This window comes from Idiotropiscis lumnitzeri, chromosome 17 (assembly GCF_059441095.1).
Source record: "Idiotropiscis lumnitzeri isolate Australia: NSW breed Sydney's pygmy pipehorse chromosome 17, RoL_Ilum_1.0, whole genome shotgun sequence".
Taxonomy (NCBI): Eukaryota; Metazoa; Chordata; class Actinopteri; order Syngnathiformes; family Syngnathidae; genus Idiotropiscis; species Idiotropiscis lumnitzeri.
In genome coordinates this window covers 2,637,098-2,660,320 of record NC_142407.1, presented here as the reverse complement: position 1 = coordinate 2,660,320, position 23,223 = coordinate 2,637,098, and the positions used below count along the sequence as shown (strand labels likewise).

General features: G+C 38.8%; 1 protein-coding gene across 1 annotated transcript in view; it reads left to right on the top strand.

Annotated features, from left to right (window-relative positions):
- Window positions 1-23,223, top strand: part of LOC148319705 (uncharacterized) — a 71,333-nt gene that overhangs the window by 24,019 nt on the left and 24,091 nt on the right. The window contains exons 5-36 of the mRNA XM_088280213.1: window positions 321-581; window positions 1,017-1,421; window positions 1,497-1,613; window positions 1,881-2,252; window positions 2,328-2,414; window positions 2,814-3,092; window positions 3,708-3,974; window positions 5,307-5,567; window positions 6,192-6,263; window positions 6,732-7,679; window positions 7,800-8,069; window positions 8,145-8,900; window positions 8,976-9,062; window positions 9,390-9,731; window positions 9,807-9,875; window positions 10,083-10,550; window positions 11,178-11,318; window positions 11,955-12,149; window positions 12,816-13,115; window positions 14,448-14,723; window positions 15,387-15,484; window positions 15,602-15,692; window positions 15,963-16,379; window positions 16,455-16,541; window positions 17,124-17,216; window positions 17,802-17,951; window positions 18,651-19,313; window positions 19,401-19,703; window positions 19,779-20,198; window positions 20,343-20,600; window positions 21,780-22,202; window positions 22,713-23,015. Of these exons, the coding sequence (XP_088136339.1) occupies window positions 321-581; window positions 1,017-1,421; window positions 1,497-1,613; window positions 1,881-2,252; window positions 2,328-2,414; window positions 2,814-3,092; window positions 3,708-3,974; window positions 5,307-5,567; window positions 6,192-6,263; window positions 6,732-7,679; window positions 7,800-8,069; window positions 8,145-8,900; window positions 8,976-9,062; window positions 9,390-9,731; window positions 9,807-9,875; window positions 10,083-10,550; window positions 11,178-11,318; window positions 11,955-12,149; window positions 12,816-13,115; window positions 14,448-14,723; window positions 15,387-15,484; window positions 15,602-15,692; window positions 15,963-16,379; window positions 16,455-16,541; window positions 17,124-17,216; window positions 17,802-17,951; window positions 18,651-19,313; window positions 19,401-19,703; window positions 19,779-20,198; window positions 20,343-20,600; window positions 21,780-22,202; window positions 22,713-23,015 (9,279 nt within the window). The remainder of the gene's footprint in view (window positions 1-320; window positions 582-1,016; window positions 1,422-1,496; window positions 1,614-1,880; window positions 2,253-2,327; window positions 2,415-2,813; window positions 3,093-3,707; window positions 3,975-5,306; window positions 5,568-6,191; window positions 6,264-6,731; window positions 7,680-7,799; window positions 8,070-8,144; window positions 8,901-8,975; window positions 9,063-9,389; window positions 9,732-9,806; window positions 9,876-10,082; window positions 10,551-11,177; window positions 11,319-11,954; window positions 12,150-12,815; window positions 13,116-14,447; window positions 14,724-15,386; window positions 15,485-15,601; window positions 15,693-15,962; window positions 16,380-16,454; window positions 16,542-17,123; window positions 17,217-17,801; window positions 17,952-18,650; window positions 19,314-19,400; window positions 19,704-19,778; window positions 20,199-20,342; window positions 20,601-21,779; window positions 22,203-22,712; window positions 23,016-23,223) is intronic.

Sequence of the window (23,223 nt, the reverse complement as noted above, 5' to 3'; positions counted from 1 at the left end):
ATAAAGGCGTGCAGAAAATGACACTTGACTTGAAGAAGACATTTGTAGATCTTGATCAAATGACAGATCAAATAATGAATAAAAACAAACTGCTACAAAGAGAGAGGACCAGGCAAGTTTGTCTGTTGTCCATCCTGGCAAACCAAAGAGAAGAACTTGAGGAAAAGCAAAATGTTGTTGATGCTGCTGCAGAAAGACGGATTCATGAAAGGGAAAGTATAATTTCCAAGAAAACCAATATTGAAGAAGGCAGAATGAGAATAGCCATTCAGAAACACAAGATAGAACACCAGCAAGTTGAGCTGAAAAAATGGGAGGATCACTTGACGACAACCATGACTTTACTAAAAACAGTCAAGGTCAATATCCAGGAATTGAATAAGAAGAAATTTGAAAACATTCACAACAAAGGACTCAAATTAGAAACCAGCAAGGAAGGCCTGCAGAAACTGTCGCTTGCCATTAAGAACACACTTGCAGACCTTGATCAGATGACAGACCAAGTCGCAGTTAAAAGCAAACTGCTGCTTAGAGGAAGCATCCAGTATGTTAGTCTGCTGTCAAGCATGGTGAAACAGAAAGAGGAACTTGTTTCGAAGAGAAAAGATGTCGACTTTGCTTCTGACAGCGTCAGCATTGAGAGAGAAAATGTACTTTCATTGGAGAATAATATTGATGAAGAAAAGGAAAGACTAACAATTGGGAAGGAAAAATTTGAAAAACTGCAGTCTGAGCTGAAAGTGTGGGAAGATCACTTGGCCAGATTCCAGGAGGTTAATGAGAACAGATTTGAAAACATACTCAAGAAAGGACATAATTCGCATGCAAATGATAAAGGCGTGCAGAAAATGACACTTGACTTGAAGAAGACATTTGTAGATCTTGATCGAATGACAGATCAAATAATGAATAAAAACAAACTGCTACAAAATGAGAGGACCAGGCAAGTTTGTCTGTTGTCCATCCTGGCAAACCAAAGAGAAGAACTTGAGGAAAAGCAAAATGTTGTTGATGCTGCTGCAGAAACACTGATTCATGAAAGGGAACGTATCATTTCCAAGAAAACCAATATTGAAGAAGGCAGAATGAGAATAGCCATTCAGAAACACAAGATAGAACACCAGCAAGTTGAGCTGAAAAAATGGGAGGATCACTTGACGACAACCATGACTTTACTAAAAACAGTCAAGGTCAATATCCAGGAATTGAATAAGAAGAAATTTGAAAACATTCACAACAAAGGACTCAAATTAGAAACCAGCAAGGAAGGCCTGCAGAAACTGTCGCTGGCCATTAAGAACACACTTGCAAACCTTGATAAGATGACAGACCAAGTCGGAGTTAAAAGCAAACTGCTGCTGAGAGGAAACATTCAGTTCGGTAGTCCGCTGTCAAGCATGGTGAAACAGAAAGAGGAACTTGTTACGAAGACAAAAGATGTCGACTTTGCTTCTGACAGCGTCAGCATCGAGAGACAAAATGTACTTTCATTGGAGAATAATATTGATGAAGAAAAGGAAAGAGTAACAATTGAGAAGGAAAAATTGGAAAAACTGCAGTCTGAGCTGAAAGTGTGGGAAGATCACTTGGCCAGATTCCAGGAGGTTAATGAGAACAGATTTGAAAACATACTCAAGAAAGGACATAATTCGCATGCAAATGATAAAGGCGTGCAGAAAATGACACTTGACTTGAAGAAGACATTTGTAGATCTTGATCGAATGACAGATCAAATAATGAATAAAAACAAACTGCTACAAATAGAGAGGACCAGGCAAGTTTGTCTGTTGTCCATCCTGGCAAACCAAAGAGAAGAACTTGAGGAAAAGCAAAATGTTGTTGATGCTGATGCAGAAAGACTGATTCATGAAAGGGAAAGTATCATTTCCAAGAAAACCAATATTGAAGAAGGCAGAATGAGAATAGCCATTCAGAAACACAAGATAGAACACCATCAAGTTGAGCTGAAAAAATGGGAGGATCACTTGACGACAACCATGACTTTACTAAAAACAGTCAAGGTCAATATCCAGGAATTGAATAAGAAGAAATTTGAAAACATTCACAACAAAGGACTCAAATTAGAAACCAGCAAGGAAGGCCTGCAGAAACTGTCGCTGGCCATTAAGAACACACTTGCAGACCTTGATAAGATGACAGACCAAGTCGCAGTTAAAAGCAAACTGCTGCTTAGAGGAAGCATCCAGTATGTTAGTCTGCTGTCAAGCATGGTGAAACAGAAAGAGGAACTTGTTTTGAAGAGAAAAGATGTCGACTTTGCTTCTGACAGCGTCAGCATTGAGAGAGAAAATGTACTTTCATTGGAGAATAATATTGATGAAGAAAAGGAAAGACTAACAATTGAGAAGGAAAAATTGGAAAAACTGCAGTCTGAGCTGAAAGTGTGGGAAGACCACTTGGCCAGATTCCAGGAGGTTAATGAGAACAGATTTGAAAACATACTCAAGAAAGGACATAATTCGCATGCAAATGATAAAGGCGTGCAGAAAATGACACTTGACTTGAAGAAGACATTTGTAGATCTTGATCAAATGACAGATCAAATAATGAATAAAAACAAACTGCTACAAAGAGAGAGGACCAGGCAAGTTTGTCTGTTGTCCATCCTGGCAAACCAAAGAGAAGAACTTGAGGAAAAGCAAAATGTTGTTGATGCTGCTGCAGAAAGACGGATTCATGAAAGGGAAAGTATAATTTCCAAGAAAACCAATATTGAAGAAGGCAGAATGAGAATAGCCATTCAGAAACACAAGATAGAACACCAGCAAGTTGAGCTGAAAAAATGGGAGGATCACTTGACGACAACCATGACTTTACTAAAAACAGTCAAGGTCAATATCCAGGAATTGAATAAGAAGAAATTTGAAAACATTCACAACAAAGGACTCAAATTAGAAACCAGCAAGGAAGGCCTGCAGAAACTGTCGCTTGCCATTAAGAACACACTTGCAGACCTTGATCAGATGACAGACCAAGTCGCAGTTAAAAGCAAACTGCTGCTTAGAGGAAGCATCCAGTATGTTAGTCTGCTGTCAAGCATGGTGAAACAGAAAGAGGAACTTGTTTCGAAGAGAAAAGATGTCGACTTTGCTTCTGACAGCGTCAGCATTGAGAGAGAAAATGTACTTTCATTGGAGAATAATATTGATGAAGAAAAGGAAAGACTAACAATTGGGAAGGAAAAATTTGAAAAACTGCAGTCTGAGCTGAAAGTGTGGGAAGATCACTTGGCCAGATTCCAGGAGGTTAATGAGAACAGATTTGAAAACATACTCAAGAAAGGACATAATTCGCATGCAAATGATAAAGGCGTGCAGAAAATGACACTTGACTTGAAGAAGACATTTGTAGATCTTGATCGAATGACAGATCAAATAATGAATAAAAACAAACTGCTACAAAATGAGAGGACCAGGCAAGTTTGTCTGTTGTCCATCCTGGCAAACCAAAGAGAAGAACTTGAGGAAAAGCAAAATGTTGTTGATGCTGCTGCAGAAACACTGATTCATGAAAGGGAACGTATCATTTCCAAGAAAACCAATATTGAAGAAGGCAGAATGAGAATAGCCATTCAGAAACACAAGATAGAACACCAGCAAGTTGAGCTGAAAAAATGGGAGGATCACTTGACGACAACCATGACTTTACTAAAAACAGTCAAGGTCAATATCCAGGAATTGAATAAGAAGAAATTTGAAAACATTCACAACAAAGGACTCAAATTAGAAACCAGCAAGGAAGGCCTGCAGAAACTGTCGCTGGCCATTAAGAACACACTTGCAAACCTTGATAAGATGACAGACCAAGTCGGAGTTAAAAGCAAACTGCTGCTGAGAGGAAACATTCAGTTCGGTAGTCCGCTGTCAAGCATGGTGAAACAGAAAGAGGAACTTGTTACGAAGACAAAAGATGTCGACTTTGCTTCTGACAGCGTCAGCATCGAGAGACAAAATGTACTTTCATTGGAGAATAATATTGATGAAGAAAAGGAAAGAGTAACAATTGAGAAGGAAAAATTTGAAAAACTGCAGTCTGAGCTGAAAGTGTGGGAAGATCACTTGGCCAGATTCCAGGAGGTTAATGAGAACAGATTTGAAAACATACTCAAGAAAGGACATAATTCGCATGCAAATGATAAAGGCGTGCAGAAAATGACACTTGACTTGAAGAAGACATTTGTAGATCTTGATCGAATGACAGATCAAATAATGAATAAAAACAAACTGCTACAAATAGAGAGGACCAGGCAAGTTTGTCTGTTGTCCATCCCGGCAAACCAAAGAGAAGAACTTGAGGAAAAGCAAAATGTTGTTGATGCTGATGCAGAAAGACTGATTCATGAAAGGGAAAGTATCATTTCCAAGAAAACCAATATTGAAGAAGGCAGAATGAGAATAGCCATTCAGAAACACAAGATAGAACACCATCAAGTTGAGCTGAAAAAATGGGAGGATCACTTGACGACAACCATGACTTTACTAAAAACAGTCAAGGTCAATATCCAGGAATTGAATAAGAAGAAATTTGAAAACATTCACAACAAAGGACTCAAATTAGAAACCAGCAAGGAAGGCCTGCAGAAACTGTCGCTGGCCATTAAGAACACACTTGCAGACCTTGATAAGATGACAGACCAAGTCGCAGTTAAAAGCAAACTGCTGCTTAGAGGAAGCATCCAGTATGTTAGTCTGCTGTCAAGCATGGTGAAACAGAAAGAGGAACTTGTTTTGAAGAGAAAAGATGTCGACTTTGCTTCTGACAGCGTCAGCATTGAGAGAGAAAATGTACTTTCATTGGAGAATAATATTGATGAAGAAAAGGAAAGACTAACAATTGAGAAGGAAAAATTGGAAAAACTGCAGTCTGAGCTGAAAGTGTGGGAAGACCACTTGGCCAGATTCCAGGAGGTTAATGAGAACAGATTTGAAAACATACTCAAGAAAGGACATAATTCGCATGCAAATGATAAAGGCGTGCAGAAAATGACACTTGACTTGAAGAAGACATTTGTAGATCTTGATCAAATGACAGATCAAATAATGAATAAAAACAAACTGCTACAAAGAGAGAGGACCAGGCAAGTTTGTCTGTTGTCCATCCTGGCAAACCAAAGAGAAGAACTTGAGGAAAAGCAAAATGTTGTTGATGCTGCTGCAGAAAGACGGATTCATGAAAGGGAAAGTATAATTTCCAAGAAAACCAATATTGAAGAAGGCAGAATGAGAATAGCCATTCAGAAACACAAGATAGAACACCAGCAAGTTGAGCTGAAAAAATGGGAGGATCACTTGACGACAACCATGACTTTACTAAAAACAGTCAAGGTCAATATCCAGGAATTGAATAAGAAGAAATTTGAAAACATTCACAACAAAGGACTCAAATTAGAAACCAGCAAGGAAGGCCTGCAGAAACTGTCGCTTGCCATTAAGAACACACTTGCAGACCTTGATCAGATGACAGACCAAGTCGCAGTTAAAAGCAAACTGCTGCTTAGAGGAAGCATCCAGTATGTTAGTCTGCTGTCAAGCATGGTGAAACAGAAAGAGGAACTTGTTTCGAAGAGAAAAGATGTCGACTTTGCTTCTGACAGCGTCAGCATTGAGAGAGAAAATGTACTTTCATTGGAGAATAATATTGATGAAGAAAAGGAAAGACTAACAATTGGGAAGGAAAAATTGGAAAAACTGCAGTCTGAGCTGAAAGTGTGGGAAGACCACTTGGCCAGATTCCAGGAGGTTAATGAGAACAGATTTGAAAACATACTCAAGAAAGGACATAATTTGCAAGCAAATGATAAAGGCGTGCAGAAAATGACACTTGACTTGAAGAAGACATTTGTAAATCTTGATCAAATGACAGATCAAATAATGAATAAAAACAAACTGCTACAAAGAGAGAGGACCAGGCATGTTTGTCTGTTGTCAACCCTGGCAAACCAAAGAGAAGCACTTGAGGAGAAGAAAAATGTTCTTGATGCTGCTGCAGAAAGACTCATTCATGAAAGGGAAAGTATAATTTCCAAGAAAACCAATATTGAAGAAGGCAGAATGAGAATAGCCATTCAGAAACACAAGATAGAACACCAGCAAGTTGAGCTGAAAAAATGGGAGGATCACTTGACGACAACCATGACTTTACTAAAAACAGTAAAGGTCAATATCCAGGAATTGAATAAGAAGAAATTTGAAAACATTCACAACAAAGGACTCAAATTAGAAACCAGCAAGGAAGGCCTGCAGAAACTGTCGCTGGCCATTAAGAACACACTTGCAGACCTTGATAAGATGACAGACCAAGTCGGAGTTAAAAGCAAACTGCTGCTGAGAGGAAGCATTCAGTTCGATAGTCCGCTGTCAAGCATGGTGAAACAGAAAGAGGAACTTGTTACGAAGAGAAAAGATGTCGACTTTGCTTCTGACAGCGTCAGCATTGAGAGAGAAAATGTACTTTCATTGGAGAATTATATTGATGAAGAAAAGGAAAGAGTAACAATTGAGAAGGAAAAATTTGAAAAACTGCAGTCTGAGCTGAAAGTGTGGGAAGATCACTTGGCCAGATTCCAGGAGGTTAATGAGAACAGATTTGAAAACATACTCAAGAAAGGACATAATTCGCATGCAAATGATAAAGGCGTGCAGAAAATGACACTTGACTTGAAGAAGACATTTGTAGATCTTGATCGAATGACAGATCAAATAATGAATAAAAACAAACTGCTACAAAATGAGAGGACCAGGCAAGTTTGTCTGTTGTCCATCCTGGCAAACCAAAGAGAAGAACTTGAGGAAAAGCAAAATGTTGTTGATGCTGCTGCAGAAACACTGATTCATGAAAGGGAACGTATCATTTCCAAGAAAACCAATATTGAAGAAGGCAGAATGAGAATAGCCATTCAGAAACACAAGATAGAACACCATCAAGTTGAGCTGAAAAAATGGGAGGATCACTTGACGACAACCATGACTTTACTAAAAACAGTCAAGGTCAATATCCAGGAATTGAATAAGAAGAAATTTGAAAACATTCACAACAAAGGACTCAAATTAGAAACCAGCAAGGAAGGCCTGCAGAAACTGTCGCTGGCCATTAAGAACACACTTGCAGACCTTGATAAGATGACAGACCAAGTCGCAGTTAAAAGCAAACTGCTGCTTAGAGGAAGCATCCAGTATGTTAGTCTGCTGTCAAGCATGGTGAAACAGAAAGAGGAACTTGTTTTGAAGAGAAAAGATGTCGACTTTGCTTCTGACAGCGTCAGCATTGAGAGAGAAAATGTACTTTCATTGGAGAATAATATTGATGAAGAAAAGGAAAGACTAATAATTGAGAAGGAAAAATTGGAAAAACTGCAGTCTGAGCTGAAAGTGTGGGAAGACCACTTGGCCAGATTCCAGGAGGTTAATGAGAACAGATTTGAAAACATACTCAAGAAAGGACATAATTCGCATACAAATGATAAAGGCGTGCAGAAAATGACACTTGACTTGAAGAAGACATTTGTAGATCTTGATCAAATGACAGATCAAATAATGAATAAAAACAAACTGCTACAAAGAGAGAGGACCAGGCAAGTTTGTCTGTTGTCCATCCTGGCAAACCAAAGAGAAGAACTTGAGGAAAAGCAAAATGTTGTTGATGCTGCTGCAGAAAGACGGATTCATGAAAGGGAAAGTATAATTTCCAAGAAAACCAATATTGAAGAAGGCAGAATGAGAATAGCCATTCAGAAACACAAGATAGAACACCAGCAAGTTGAGCTGAAAAAATGGGAGGATCACTTGACGACAACCATGACTTTACTAAAAACAGTCAAGGTCAATATCCAGGAATTGAATAAGAAGAAATTTGAAAACATTCACAACAAAGGACTCAAATTAGAAACCAGCAAGGAAGGCCTGCAGAAACTGTCGCTTGCCATTAAGAACACACTTGCAGACCTTGATAAGATGACAGACCAAGTCGCAGTTAAAAGCAAACTGCTGCTTAGAGGAAGCATCCAGTATGTTAGTCTGCTGTCAAGCATGGTGAAACAGAAAGAGGAACTTGTTTCGAAGAGAAAAGATGTCGACTTTGCTTCTGACAGCGTCAGCATTGAGAGAGAAAATGTACTTTCATTGGAGAATAATATTGATGAAGAAAAGGAAAGACTAACAATTGAGAAGGAAAAATTGGAAAAACTGCAGTCTGAGCTGAAAGTGTGGGAAGACCACTTGGCCAGATTCCAGGAGGTTAATGAGAACAGATTTGAAAACATACTCAAGAAAGGACATAATTTGCAAGCAAATGATAAAGGCGTGCAGAAAATGACACTTGACTTGAAGAAGACATTTGTAAATCTTGATCAAATGACAGATCAAATAATGAATAAAAACAAACTGCTACAAAGAGAGAGGACCAGGCAAGTTTGTCTGTTGTCAACCCTGGCAAACCAAAGAGAAGAACTTGAGGAGAAGAAAAATGTTCTTGATGCTGCTGCAGAAAGACTCATTCATGAAAGGGAAAGTATAATTTCCAAGAAAACCAATATTGAAGAAGGCAGAATGAGAATAGCCATTCAGAAACACAAGATAGAACACCAGCAAGTTGAGCTGAAAAAATGGGAGGATCACTTGACGACAACCATGACTTTACTAAAAACAGTCAAGGTCAATATCCAGGAATTGAATAAGAAGAAATTTGAAAACATTCACAACAAAGGACTCAAATTAGAAACCAGCAAGGAAGGCCTGCAGAAACTGTCGCTGGCCATTAAGAACACACTTGCAGACCTTGATAAGATGACAGACCAAGTCGGAGTTAAAAGCAAACTGCTGCTGAGAGGAAGCATTCAGTTCGATAGTCCGCTGTCAAGCATGGTGAAACAGAAAGAGGAACTTGTTACGAAGACAAAAGATGTCGACTTTGCTTCTGACAGCGTCAGCATTGAGAGAGAAAATGTACTTTCATTGGAGAATAATATTGATGAAGAAAAGGAAAGAGTAACAATTGAGAAGGAAAAATTGGAAAAACTGCAGTCTGAGCAGAAAGTGTGGGAAGATCACTTGGCCCGATTCCAGGAGGTTAATGAGAACAGATTTGAAAACATACTCAAGAAAGGACATAATTCGCATGCAAATGATAAAGGCGTGCAGAAAATGACACTTGACTTGAAGAAGACATTTGTAGATCTTGATCGAATGACAGATCAAATAATGAATAAAAACAAACTGCTACAAAATGAGAGGACCAGGCAAGTTTGTCTGTTGTCCATCCTGGCAAACCAAAGAGAAGAACTTGAGGAAAAGCAAAATGTTGTTGATGCTGCTGCAGAAACACTGATTCATGAAAGGGAATGTATCATTTCCAAGAAAACCAATATTGAAGAAGGCAGAATGAGAATAGCCATTCAGAAACACAAGATAGAACACCAGCAAGTTGAGCTGAAAAAATGGGAGGATCACTTGACGACAACCATGACTTTACTAAAAAGAGTCAAGGTCAATATCCAGGAATTGAATAAGAAGAAATTTGAAAACATTCACAACAAAGGACTCAAATTAGAAACCAGCAAGGAAGGCCTGCAGAAACTGTCGCTGGCCATTAAGAACACACTTGCAAACCTTGATAAGATGACAGACCAAGTCGGAGTTAAAAGCAAACTGCTGCTGAGAGGAAGCATTCAGTTCGGTAGTCCGCTGTCAAGCATGGTGAAACAGAAAGAGGAACTTGTTACGAAGAGAAAAGATGTCGACTTTGCTTCTGACAGCGTCAGCATCGAGAGACAAAATGTACTTTCATTGGAGAATAATATTGATGAAGAAAAGGAAAGAGTAACAATTGAGAAGGAAAAATTTGAAAAACTGCAGTCTGAGCTGAAAGTGTGGGAAGATCACTTGGCCAGATTCCAGGAGGTTAATGAGAACAGATTTGAAAACATACTCAAGAAAGGACATAATTCGCATGCAAATGATAAAGGCGTGCAGAAAATGACACTTGACTTGAAGAAGACATTTGTAGATCTTGATCGAATGACAGATCAAATAATGAATAAAAACAAACTGCTACAAATAGAGAGGACCAGGCAAGTTTGTCTGTTGTCCATCCTGGCAAACCAAAGAGAAGAACTTGAGGAAAAGCTAAATGTTGTTGATGCTGCTGCAGAAAGACTGATTCATGAAAGGGAAAGTATAATTTCCAAGAAAACCAATATTGAAGAAGGCAGAATGAGAATCGCCATTCAGAAACACAAGTTAGAACACCAGCAAGTTGAGCTGAAAAAATGGGAGGATCACTTGACGACAACCATGACTTTACTAAAAACAGTAAAGGTCAATATCCAGGAATTGAATAAGAAGAAATTTGAAAACATTCACAACAAAGGACTCAAATTAGAAACCAGCAAGGAAGGCCTGCAGAAACTGTCGCTGGCCATTAAGAACACACTTGCAGACCTTGATAAGATGACAGACCAAGTCGGAGTTAAAAGCAAACTGCTGCTGAGAGGAAGCATTCAGTTCGATAGTCCGCTGTCAAGCATGGTGAAACAGAAAGAGGAACTTGTTACGAAGAGAAAAGATGTCAACTTTGCTTCTGACAGCGTCAGCATTGAGAGAGAAAATGTACTTTCATTGGAGAATAATATTGATGAAGAAAAGGAAAGAGTAACAATTGAGAAGGAAAATTTTGAAAAACTGCAGTCTGAGCTGAAAGTGTGGGAAGATCACTTGGCCAGATTCCAGGAGGTTAATGAGAACAGATTTGAAAACATACTCAAGAAAGGACATAATTCGCATGCAAATGATAAAGGCGTGCAGAAAATGACACTTGACTTGAAGAAGACATTTGTAGATCTTGATCGAATGACAGATCAAATAATGAATAAAAACAAACTGCTACAAAATGAGAGGACCAGGCAAGTTTGTCTGTTGTCCATCCTGGCAAACAAAAGAGAAGAACTTGAGGAAAAGCAAAATGTTGTTGATGCTGCTGCAGAAACACTGATTCATGAAAGGGAACGTATCATTTCCAAGAAAACCAATATTGAAGAAGGCAGAATGAGAATAGCCATTCAGAAACACAAGATAGAACACCATCAAGTTGAGCTGAAAAAATGGGAGGATCACTTGACGACAACCATGACTTTACTAAAAACAGTCAAGGTCAATATCCAGGAATTGAATAAGAAGAAATTTGAAAACATTCACAACAAAGGACTCAAATTAGAAACCAGCAAGGAAGGCCTGCAGAAACTGTCGCTGGCCATTAAGAACACACTTGCAGACCTTGATAAGATGACAGACCAAGTCGCAGTTAAAAGCAAACTGCTGCTTAGAGGAAGCATCCAGTATGTTAGTCTGCTGTCAAGCATGGTGAAACAGAAAGAGGAACTTGTTTTGAAGAGAAAAGATGTCGACTTTGCTTCTGACAGCGTCAGCATTGAGAGAGAAAATGTACTTTCATTGGAGAATTATATTGATGAAGAAAGGGAAAGACTAACAATTGAGAAGGAAAAATTGGAAAAACTGCAGTCTGAGCTGAAAGTGTGGGAAGACCACTTGGCCAGATTCCAGGAGGTTAATGAGAACAGATTTGAAAACATACTCAAGAAAGGACATAATTCGCATGCAAATGATAAAGGCGTGCAGAAAATGACACTTGACTTGAAGAAGACATTTGTAGATCTTGATCAAATGACAGATCAAATAATGAATAAAAACAAACTGCTACAAAGAGAGAGGACCAGGCAAGTTTGTCTGTTGTCCATCCTGGCAAACCAAAGAGAAGAACTTGAGGAAAAGCAAAATGTTGTTGATGCTGCTGCAGAAAGACGGATTCATGAAAGGGAAAGTATAATTTCCAAGAAAACCAATATTGAAGAAGGCAGAATGAGAATAGCCATTCAGAAACACAAGATAGAACACCAGCAAGTTGAGCTGAAAAAATGGGAGGATCACTTGACGACAACCATGACTTTACTAAAAACAGTCAAGGTCAATATCCAGGAATTGAATAAGAAGAAATTTGAAAACATTCACAACAAAGGACTCAAATTAGAAACCAGCAAGGAAGGCCTGCAGAAACTGTCGCTTGCCATTAAGAACACACTTGCAGACCTTGATCAGATGACAGACCAAGTCGCAGTTAAAAGCAAACTGCTGCTTAGAGGAAGCATCCAGTATGTTAGTCTGCTGTCAAGCATGGTGAAACAGAAAGAGGAACTTGTTTCGAAGAGAAAAGATGTCGACTTTGCTTCTGACAGCGTCAGCATTGAGAGAGAAAATGTACTTTCATTGGAGAATAATATTGATGAAGAAAAGGAAAGACTAACAATTGGGAAGGAAAAATTTGAAAAACTGCAGTCTGAGCTGAAAGTGTGGGAAGATCACTTGGCCAGATTCCAGGAGGTTAATGAGAACAGATTTGAAAACATACTCAAGAAAGGACATAATTCGCATGCAAATGATAAAGGCGTGCAGAAAATGACACTTGACTTGAAGAAGACATTTGTAGATCTTGATCGAATGACAGATCAAATAATGAATAAAAACAAACTGCTACAAAATGAGAGGACCAGGCAAGTTTGTCTGTTGTCCATCCTGGCAAACCAAAGAGAAGAACTTGAGGAAAAGCAAAATGTTGTTGATGCTGCTGCAGAAACACTGATTCATGAAAGGGAACGTATCATTTCCAAGAAAACCAATATTGAAGAAGGCAGAATGAGAATAGCCATTCAGAAACACAAGATAGAACACCAGCAAGTTGAGCTGAAAAAATGGGAGGATCACTTGACGACAACCATGACTTTACTAAAAACAGTCAAGGTCAATATCCAGGAATTGAATAAGAAGAAATTTGAAAACATTCACAACAAAGGACTCAAATTAGAAACCAGCAAGGAAGGCCTGCAGAAACTGTCGCTGGCCATTAAGAACACACTTGCAAACCTTGATAAGATGACAGACCAAGTCGGAGTTAAAAGCAAACTGCTGCTGAGAGGAAACATTCAGTTCGGTAGTCCGCTGTCAAGCATGGTGAAACAGAAAGAGGAACTTGTTACGAAGACAAAAGATGTCGACTTTGCTTCTGACAGCGTCAGCATCGAGAGACAAAATGTACTTTCATTGGAGAATAATATTGATGAAGAAAAGGAAAGAGTAACAATTGAGAAGGAAAAATTGGAAAAACTGCAGTCTGAGCTGAAAGTGTGGGAAGATCACTTGGCCAGATTCCAGGAGGTTAATGAGAACAGATTTGAAAACATACTCAAGAAAGGACATAATTCGCATGCAAATGATAAAGGCGTGCAGAAAATGACACTTGACTTGAAGAAGACATTTGTAGATCTTGATCGAATGACAGATCAAATAATGAATAAAAACAAACTGCTACAAATAGAGAGGACCAGGCAAGTTTGTCTGTTGTCCATCCTGGCAAACCAAAGAGAAGAACTTGAGGAAAAGCAAAATGTTGTTGATGCTGATGCAGAAAGACTGATTCATGAAAGGGAAAGTATCATTTCCAAGAAAACCAATATTGAAGAAGGCAGAATGAGAATAGCCATTCAGAAACACAAGATAGAACACCATCAAGTTGAGCTGAAAAAATGGGAGGATCACTTGACGACAACCATGACTTTACTAAAAACAGTCAAGGTCAATATCCAGGAATTGAATAAGAAGAAATTTGAAAACATTCACAACAAAGGACTCAAATTAGAAACCAGCAAGGAAGGCCTGCAGAAACTGTCGCTGGCCATTAAGAACACACTTGCAGACCTTGATAAGATGACAGACCAAGTCGCAGTTAAAAGCAAACTGCTGCTTAGAGGAAGCATCCAGTATGTTAGTCTGCTGTCAAGCATGGTGAAACAGAAAGAGGAACTTGTTTTGAAGAGAAAAGATGTCGACTTTGCTTCTGACAGCGTCAGCATTGAGAGAGAAAATGTACTTTCATTGGAGAATAATATTGATGAAGAAAAGGAAAGACTAACAATTGAGAAGGAAAAATTGGAAAAACTGCAGTCTGAGCTGAAAGTGTGGGAAGACCACTTGGCCAGATTCCAGGAGGTTAATGAGAACAGATTTGAAAACATACTCAAGAAAGGACATAATTCGCATGCAAATGATAAAGGCGTGCAGAAAATGACACTTGACTTGAAGAAGACATTTGTAGATCTTGATCAAATGACAGATCAAATAATGAATAAAAACAAACTGCTACAAAGAGAGAGGACCAGGCAAGTTTGTCTGTTGTCCATCCTGGCAAACCAAAGAGAAGAACTTGAGGAAAAGCAAAATGTTGTTGATGCTGCTGCAGAAAGACGGATTCATGAAAGGGAAAGTATAATTTCCAAGAAAACCAATATTGAAGAAGGCAGAATGAGAATAGCCATTCAGAAACACAAGATAGAACACCAGCAAGTTGAGCTGAAAAAATGGGAGGATCACTTGACGACAACCATGACTTTACTAAAAACAGTCAAGGTCAATATCCAGGAATTGAATAAGAAGAAATTTGAAAACATTCACAACAAAGGACTCAAATTAGAAACCAGCAAGGAAGGCCTGCAGAAACTGTCGCTTGCCATTAAGAACACACTTGCAGACCTTGATCAGATGACAGACCAAGTCGCAGTTAAAAGCAAACTGCTGCTTAGAGGAAGCATCCAGTATGTTAGTCTGCTGTCAAGCATGGTGAAACAGAAAGAGGAACTTGTTTCGAAGAGAAAAGATGTCGACTTTGCTTCTGACAGCGTCAGCATTGAGAGAGAAAATGTACTTTCATTGGAGAATAATATTGATGAAGAAAAGGAAAGACTAACAATTGGGAAGGAAAAATTTGAAAAACTGCAGTCTGAGCTGAAAGTGTGGGAAGATCACTTGGCCAGATTCCAGGAGGTTAATGAGAACAGATTTGAAAACATACTCAAGAAAGGACATAATTCGCATGCAAATGATAAAGGCGTGCAGAAAATGACACTTGACTTGAAGAAGACATTTGTAGATCTTGATCGAATGACAGATCAAATAATGAATAAAAACAAACTGCTACAAAATGAGAGGACCAGGCAAGTTTGTCTGTTGTCCATCCTGGCAAACCAAAGAGAAGAACTTGAGGAAAAGCAAAATGTTGTTGATGCTGCTGCAGAAACACTGATTCATGAAAGGGAACGTATCATTTCCAAGAAAACCAATATTGAAGAAGGCAGAATGAGAATAGCCATTCAGAAACACAAGATAGAACACCAGCAAGTTGAGCTGAAAAAATGGGAGGATCACTTGACGACAACCATGACTTTACTAAAAACAGTCAAGGTCAATATCCAGGAATTGAATAAGAAGAAATTTGAAAACATTCACAACAAAGGACTCAAATTAGAAACCAGCAAGGAAGGCCTGCAGAAACTGTCGCTGGCCATTAAGAACACACTTGCAAACCTTGATAAGATGACAGACCAAGTCGGAGTTAAAAGCAAACTGCTGCTGAGAGGAAACATTCAGTTCGGTAGTCCGCTGTCAAGCATGGTGAAACAGAAAGAGGAACTTGTTACGAAGACAAAAGATGTCGACTTTGCTTCTGACAGCGTCAGCATCGAGAGACAAAATGTACTTTCATTGGAGAATAATATTGATGAAGAAAAGGAAAGAGTAACAATTGAGAAGGAAAAATTTGAAAAACTGCAGTCTGAGCTGAAAGTGTGGGAAGATCACTTGGCCAGATTCCAGGAGGTTAATGAGAACAGATTTGAAAACATACTCAAGAAAGGACATAATTCGCATGCAAATGATAAAGGCGTGCAGAAAATGACACTTGACTTGAAGAAGACATTTGTAGATCTTGATCGAATGACAGATCAAATAATGAATAAAAACAAACTGCTACAAATAGAGAGGACCAGGCAAGTTTGTCTGTTGTCCATCCCGGCAAACCAAAGAGAAGAACTTGAGGAAAAGCAAAATGTTGTTGATGCTGATGCAGAAAGACTGATTCATGAAAGGGAAAGTATCATTTCCAAGAAAACCAATATTGAAGAAGGCAGAATGAGAATAGCCATTCAGAAACACAAGATAGAACACCATCAAGTTGAGCTGAAAAAATGGGAGGATCACTTGACGACAACCATGACTTTACTAAAAACAGTCAAGGTCAATATCCAGGAATTGAATAAGAAGAAATTTGAAAACATTCACAACAAAGGACTCAAATTAGAAACCAGCAAGGAAGGCCTGCAGAAACTGTCGCTGGCCATTAAGAACACACTTGCAGACCTTGATAAGATGACAGACCAAGTCGCAGTTAAAAGCAAACTGCTGCTTAGAGGAAGCATCCAGTATGTTAGTCTGCTGTCAAGCATGGTGAAACAGAAAGAGGAACTTGTTTTGAAGAGAAAAGATGTCGACTTTGCTTCTGACAGCGTCAGCATTGAGAGAGAAAATGTACTTTCATTGGAGAATAATATTGATGAAGAAAAGGAAAGACTAACAATTGAGAAGGAAAAATTGGAAAAACTGCAGTCTGAGCTGAAAGTGTGGGAAGACCACTTGGCCAGATTCCAGGAGGTTAATGAGAACAGATTTGAAAACATACTCAAGAAAGGACATAATTCGCATGCAAATGATAAAGGCGTGCAGAAAATGACACTTGACTTGAAGAAGACATTTGTAGATCTTGATCAAATGACAGATCAAATAATGAATAAAAACAAACTGCTACAAAGAGAGAGGACCAGGCAAGTTTGTCTGTTGTCCATCCTGGCAAACCAAAGAGAAGAACTTGAGGAAAAGCAAAATGTTGTTGATGCTGCTGCAGAAAGACGGATTCATGAAAGGGAAAGTATAATTTCCAAGAAAACCAATATTGAAGAAGGCAGAATGAGAATAGCCATTCAGAAACACAAGATAGAACACCAGCAAGTTGAGCTGAAAAAATGGGAGGATCACTTGACGACAACCATGACTTTACTAAAAACAGTCAAGGTCAATATCCAGGAATTGAATAAGAAGAAATTTGAAAACATTCACAACAAAGGACTCAAATTAGAAACCAGCAAGGAAGGCCTGCAGAAACTGTCGCTTGCCATTAAGAACACACTTGCAGACCTTGATCAGATGACAGACCAAGTCGCAGTTAAAAGCAAACTGCTGCTTAGAGGAAGCATCCAGTATGTTAGTCTGCTGTCAAGCATGGTGAAACAGAAAGAGGAACTTGTTTCGAAGAGAAAAGATGTCGACTTTGCTTCTGACAGCGTCAGCATTGAGAGAGAAAATGTACTTTCATTGGAGAATAATATTGATGAAGAAAAGGAAAGACTAACAATTGGGAAGGAAAAATTGGAAAAACTGCAGTCTGAGCTGAAAGTGTGGGAAGACCACTTGGCCAGATTCCAGGAGGTTAATGAGAACAGATTTGAAAACATACTCAAGAAAGGACATAATTTGCAAGCAAATGATAAAGGCGTGCAGAAAATGACACTTGACTTGAAGAAGACATTTGTAAATCTTGATCAAATGACAGATCAAATAATGAATAAAAACAAACTGCTACAAAGAGAGAGGACCAGGCATGTTTGTCTGTTGTCAACCCTGGCAAACCAAAGAGAAGCACTTGAGGAGAAGAAAAATGTTCTTGATGCTGCTGCAGAAAGACTCATTCATGAAAGGGAAAGTATAATTTCCAAGAAAACCAATATTGAAGAAGGCAGAATGAGAATAGCCATTCAGAAACACAAGATAGAACACCAGCAAGTTGAGCTGAAAAAATGGGAGGATCACTTGACGACAACCATGACTTTACTAAAAACAGTAAAGGTCAATATCCAGGAATTGAATAAGAAGAAATTTGAAAACATTCACAACAAAGGACTCAAATTAGAAACCAGCAAGGAAGGCCTGCAGAAACTGTCGCTGGCCATTAAGAACACACTTGCAGACCTTGATAAGATGACAGACCAAGTCGGAGTTAAAAGCAAACTGCTGCTGAGAGGAAGCATTCAGTTCGATAGTCCGCTGTCAAGCATGGTGAAACAGAAAGAGGAACTTGTTACGAAGAGAAAAGATGTCGACTTTGCTTCTGACAGCGTCAGCATTGAGAGAGAAAATGTACTTTCATTGGAGAATTATATTGATGAAGAAAAGGAAAGAGTAACAATTGAGAAGGAAAAATTTGAAAAACTGCAGTCTGAGCTGAAAGTGTGGGAAGATCACTTGGCCAGATTCCAGGAGGTTAATGAGAACAGATTTGAAAACATACTCAAGAAAGGACATAATTCGCATGCAAATGATAAAGGCGTGCAGAAAATGACACTTGACTTGAAGAAGACATTTGTAGATCTTGATCGAATGACAGATCAAATAATGAATAAAAACAAACTGCTACAAAATGAGAGGACCAGGCAAGTTTGTCTGTTGTCCATCCTGGCAAACCAAAGAGAAGAACTTGAGGAAAAGCAAAATGTTGTTGATGCTGCTGCAGAAACACTGATTCATGAAAGGGAACGTATCATTTCCAAGAAAACCAATATTGAAGAAGGCAGAATGAGAATAGCCATTCAGAAACACAAGATAGAACACCAGCAAGTTGAGCTGAAAAAATGGGAGGATCACTTGACGACAACCATGACTTTACTAAAAACAGTCAAGGTCAATATCCAGGAATTGAATAAGAAGAAATTTGAAAACATTCACAACAAAGGACTCAAATTAGAAACCAGCAAGGAAGGCCTGCAGAAACTGTCGCTGGCCATTAAGAACACACTTGCAGACCTTGATAAGATGACAGACCAAGTCGCAGTTAAAAGCAAACTGCTGCTTAGAGGAAGCATCCAGTATGTTAGTCTGCTGTCAAGCATGGTGAAACAGAAAGAGGAACTTGTTTTGAAGAGAAAAGATGTCGACTTTGCTTCTGACAGCGTCAGCATTGAGAGAGAAAATGTACTTTCATTGGAGAATAATATTGATGAAGAAAAGGAAAGACTAATAATTGAGAAGGAAAAATTGGAAAAACTGCAGTCTGAGCTGAAAGTGTGGGAAGACCACTTGGCCAGATTCCAGGAGGTTAATGAGAACAGATTTGAAAACATACTCAAGAAAGGACATAATTCGCATACAAATGATAAAGGCGTGCAGAAAATGACACTTGACTTGAAGAAGACATTTGTAGATCTTGATCAAATGACAGATCAAATAATGAATAAAAACAAACTGCTACAAAGAGAGAGGACCAGGCAAGTTTGTCTGTTGTCCATCCTGGCAAACCAAAGAGAAGAACTTGAGGAAAAGCAAAATGTTGTTGATGCTGCTGCAGAAAGACGGATTCATGAAAGGGAAAGTATAATTTCCAAGAAAACCAATATTGAAGAAGGCAGAATGAGAATAGCCATTCAGAAACACAAGATAGAACACCAGCAAGTTGAGCTGAAAAAATGGGAGGATCACTTGACGACAACCATGACTTTACTAAAAACAGTCAAGGTCAATATCCAGGAATTGAATAAGAAGAAATTTGAAAACATTCACAACAAAGGACTCAAATTAGAAACCAGCAAGGAAGGCCTGCAGAAACTGTCGCTTGCCATTAAGAACACACTTGCAGACCTTGATAAGATGACAGACCAAGTCGCAGTTAAAAGCAAACTGCTGCTTAGAGGAAGCATCCAGTATGTTAGTCTGCTGTCAAGCATGGTGAAACAGAAAGAGGAACTTGTTTCGAAGAGAAAAGATGTCGACTTTGCTTCTGACAGCGTCAGCATTGAGAGAGAAAATGTACTTTCATTGGAGAATAATATTGATGAAGAAAAGGAAAGACTAACAATTGAGAAGGAAAAATTGGAAAAACTGCAGTCTGAGCTGAAAGTGTGGGAAGACCACTTGGCCAGATTCCAGGAGGTTAATGAGAACAGATTTGAAAACATACTCAAGAAAGGACATAATTTGCAAGCAAATGATAAAGGCGTGCAGAAAATGACACTTGACTTGAAGAAGACATTTGTAAATCTTGATCAAATGACAGATCAAATAATGAATAAAAACAAACTGCTACAAAGAGAGAGGACCAGGCAAGTTTGTCTGTTGTCAACCCTGGCAAACCAAAGAGAAGAACTTGAGGAGAAGAAAAATGTTCTTGATGCTGCTGCAGAAAGACTCATTCATGAAAGGGAAAGTATAATTTCCAAGAAAACCAATATTGAAGAAGGCAGAATGAGAATAGCCATTCAGAAACACAAGATAGAACACCAGCAAGTTGAGCTGAAAAAATGGGAGGATCACTTGACGACAACCATGACTTTACTAAAAACAGTCAAGGTCAATATCCAGGAATTGAATAAGAAGAAATTTGAAAACATTCACAACAAAGGACTCAAATTAGAAACCAGCAAGGAAGGCCTGCAGAAACTGTCGCTGGCCATTAAGAACACACTTGCAGACCTTGATAAGATGACAGACCAAGTCGGAGTTAAAAGCAAACTGCTGCTGAGAGGAAGCATTCAGTTCGATAGTCCGCTGTCAAGCATGGTGAAACAGAAAGAGGAACTTGTTACGAAGACAAAAGATGTCGACTTTGCTTCTGACAGCGTCAGCATTGAGAGAGAAAATGTACTTTCATTGGAGAATAATATTGATGAAGAAAAGGAAAGAGTAACAATTGAGAAGGAAAAATTGGAAAAACTGCAGTCTGAGCAGAAAGTGTGGGAAGATCACTTGGCCCGATTCCAGGAGGTTAATGAGAACAGATTTGAAAACATACTCAAGAAAGGACATAATTCGCATGCAAATGATAAAGGCGTGCAGAAAATGACACTTGACTTGAAGAAGACATTTGTAGATCTTGATCGAATGACAGATCAAATAATGAATAAAAACAAACTGCTACAAAATGAGAGGACCAGGCAAGTTTGTCTGTTGTCCATCCTGGCAAACCAAAGAGAAGAACTTGAGGAAAAGCAAAATGTTGTTGATGCTGCTGCAGAAACACTGATTCATGAAAGGGAATGTATCATTTCCAAGAAAACCAATATTGAAGAAGGCAGAATGAGAATAGCCATTCAGAAACACAAGATAGAACACCAGCAAGTTGAGCTGAAAAAATGGGAGGATCACTTGACGACAACCATGACTTTACTAAAAAGAGTCAAGGTCAATATCCAGGAATTGAATAAGAAGAAATTTGAAAACATTCACAACAAAGGACTCAAATTAGAAACCAGCAAGGAAGGCCTGCAGAAACTGTCGCTGGCCATTAAGAACACACTTGCAAACCTTGATAAGATGACAGACCAAGTCGGAGTTAAAAGCAAACTGCTGCTGAGAGGAAGCATTCAGTTCGGTAGTCCGCTGTCAAGCATGGTGAAACAGAAAGAGGAACTTGTTACGAAGAGAAAAGATGTCGACTTTGCTTCTGACAGCGTCAGCATCGAGAGACAAAATGTACTTTCATTGGAGAATAATATTGATGAAGAAAAGGAAAGAGTAACAATTGAGAAGGAAAAATTTGAAAAACTGCAGTCTGAGCTGAAAGTGTGGGAAGATCACTTGGCCAGATTCCAGGAGGTTAATGAGAACAGATTTGAAAACATACTCAAGAAAGGACATAATTCGCATGCAAATGATAAAGGCGTGCAGAAAATGACACTTGACTTGAAGAAGACATTTGTAGATCTTGATCGAATGACAGATCAAATAATGAATAAAAACAAACTGCTACAAATAGAGAGGACCAGGCAAGTTTGTCTGTTGTCCATCCTGGCAAACCAAAGAGAAGAACTTGAGGAAAAGCAAAATGTTGTTGATGCTGATGCAGAAAGACTGATTCATGAAAGGGAAAGTATCATTTCCAAGAAAACCAAGATTGAAGAAGGCAGAATGAGAATAGCCATTCAGAAACACAAGATAGAACACCAGCAAGTTGAGCTGAAAAAATGGGAGGATCACTTGACGACAACCATGACTTTACTTAAAACAGTCAAGGTCAATATCCAGGAATTGAATAAGAAGAAATTTGAAAACATTCACAACAAAGGACTCAAATTAGAAACCAGCAAGGAAGGCCTGCAGAAACTGTCGCTGGCCATTAAGAACACACTTGCAGACCTTGATAAGATGACAGACCAAGTCGCAGTTAAAAGCAAACTGCTGCTTAGAGGAAGCATCCAGTATGTTAGTCTGCTGTCAAGCATGGTGAAACAGAAAGAGGAACTTGTTTCGAAGAGAAAAGATGTCGACTTTGCTTCTGACAGCGTCAGCATTGAGAGAGAAAATGTACTTTCATTGGAGAATAATATTGATGAAGAAAAGGAAAGACTAACAATTGGGAAGGAAAAATTGGAAAAACTGCAGTCTGAGCTGAAAGTGTGGGAAGACCACTTGGCCAGATTCCAGGAGGTTAATGAGAACAGATTTGAAAACATACTCAAGAAAGGACATAATTTGCAAGCAAATGATAAAGGCGTGCAGAAAATGACACTTGACTTGAAGAAGACATTTGTAAATCTTGATCAAATGACAGATCAAATAATGAATAAAAACAAACTGCTACAAAGAGAGAGGACCAGGCAAGTTTGTCTGTTGTCAACCCTGGCAAACCAAAGAGAAGCACTTGAGGAGAAGAAAAATGTTCTTGATGCTGCTGCAGAAAGACTCATTCATGAAAGGGAAAGTATAATTTCCAAGAAAACCAATATTGAAGAAGGCAGAATGAGAATAGCCATTCAGAAACACAAGATAGAACACCAGCAAGTTGAGCTGAAAAAATGGGAGGATCACTTGACGACAACCATGACTTTACTAAAAACAGTAAAGGTCAATATCCAGGAATTGAATAAGAAGAAATTTGAAAACATTCACAACAAAGGACTCAAATTAGAAACCAGCAAGGAAGGCCTGCAGAAACTGTCGCTGGCCATTAAGAACACACTTGCAGACCTTGATAAGATGACAGACCAAGTCGGAGTTAAAAGCAAACTGCTGCTGAGAGGAAGCATTCAGTTCGATAGTCCGCTGTCAAGCATGGTGAAACAGAAAGAGGAACTTGTTCCGAAGAGAAAAGATGTCGACTTTGCTTCTGACAGCGTCAGCATTGAGAGAGAAAATGTACTTTCATTGGAGAATAATATTGATGAAGAAAAGGAAAGAGTAACAATTGAGAAGGAAAAATTTGAAAAACTGCAGTCTGAGCTGAAAGTGTGGGAAGATCACTTGGCCAGATTCCAGGAGGTTAATGAGAACA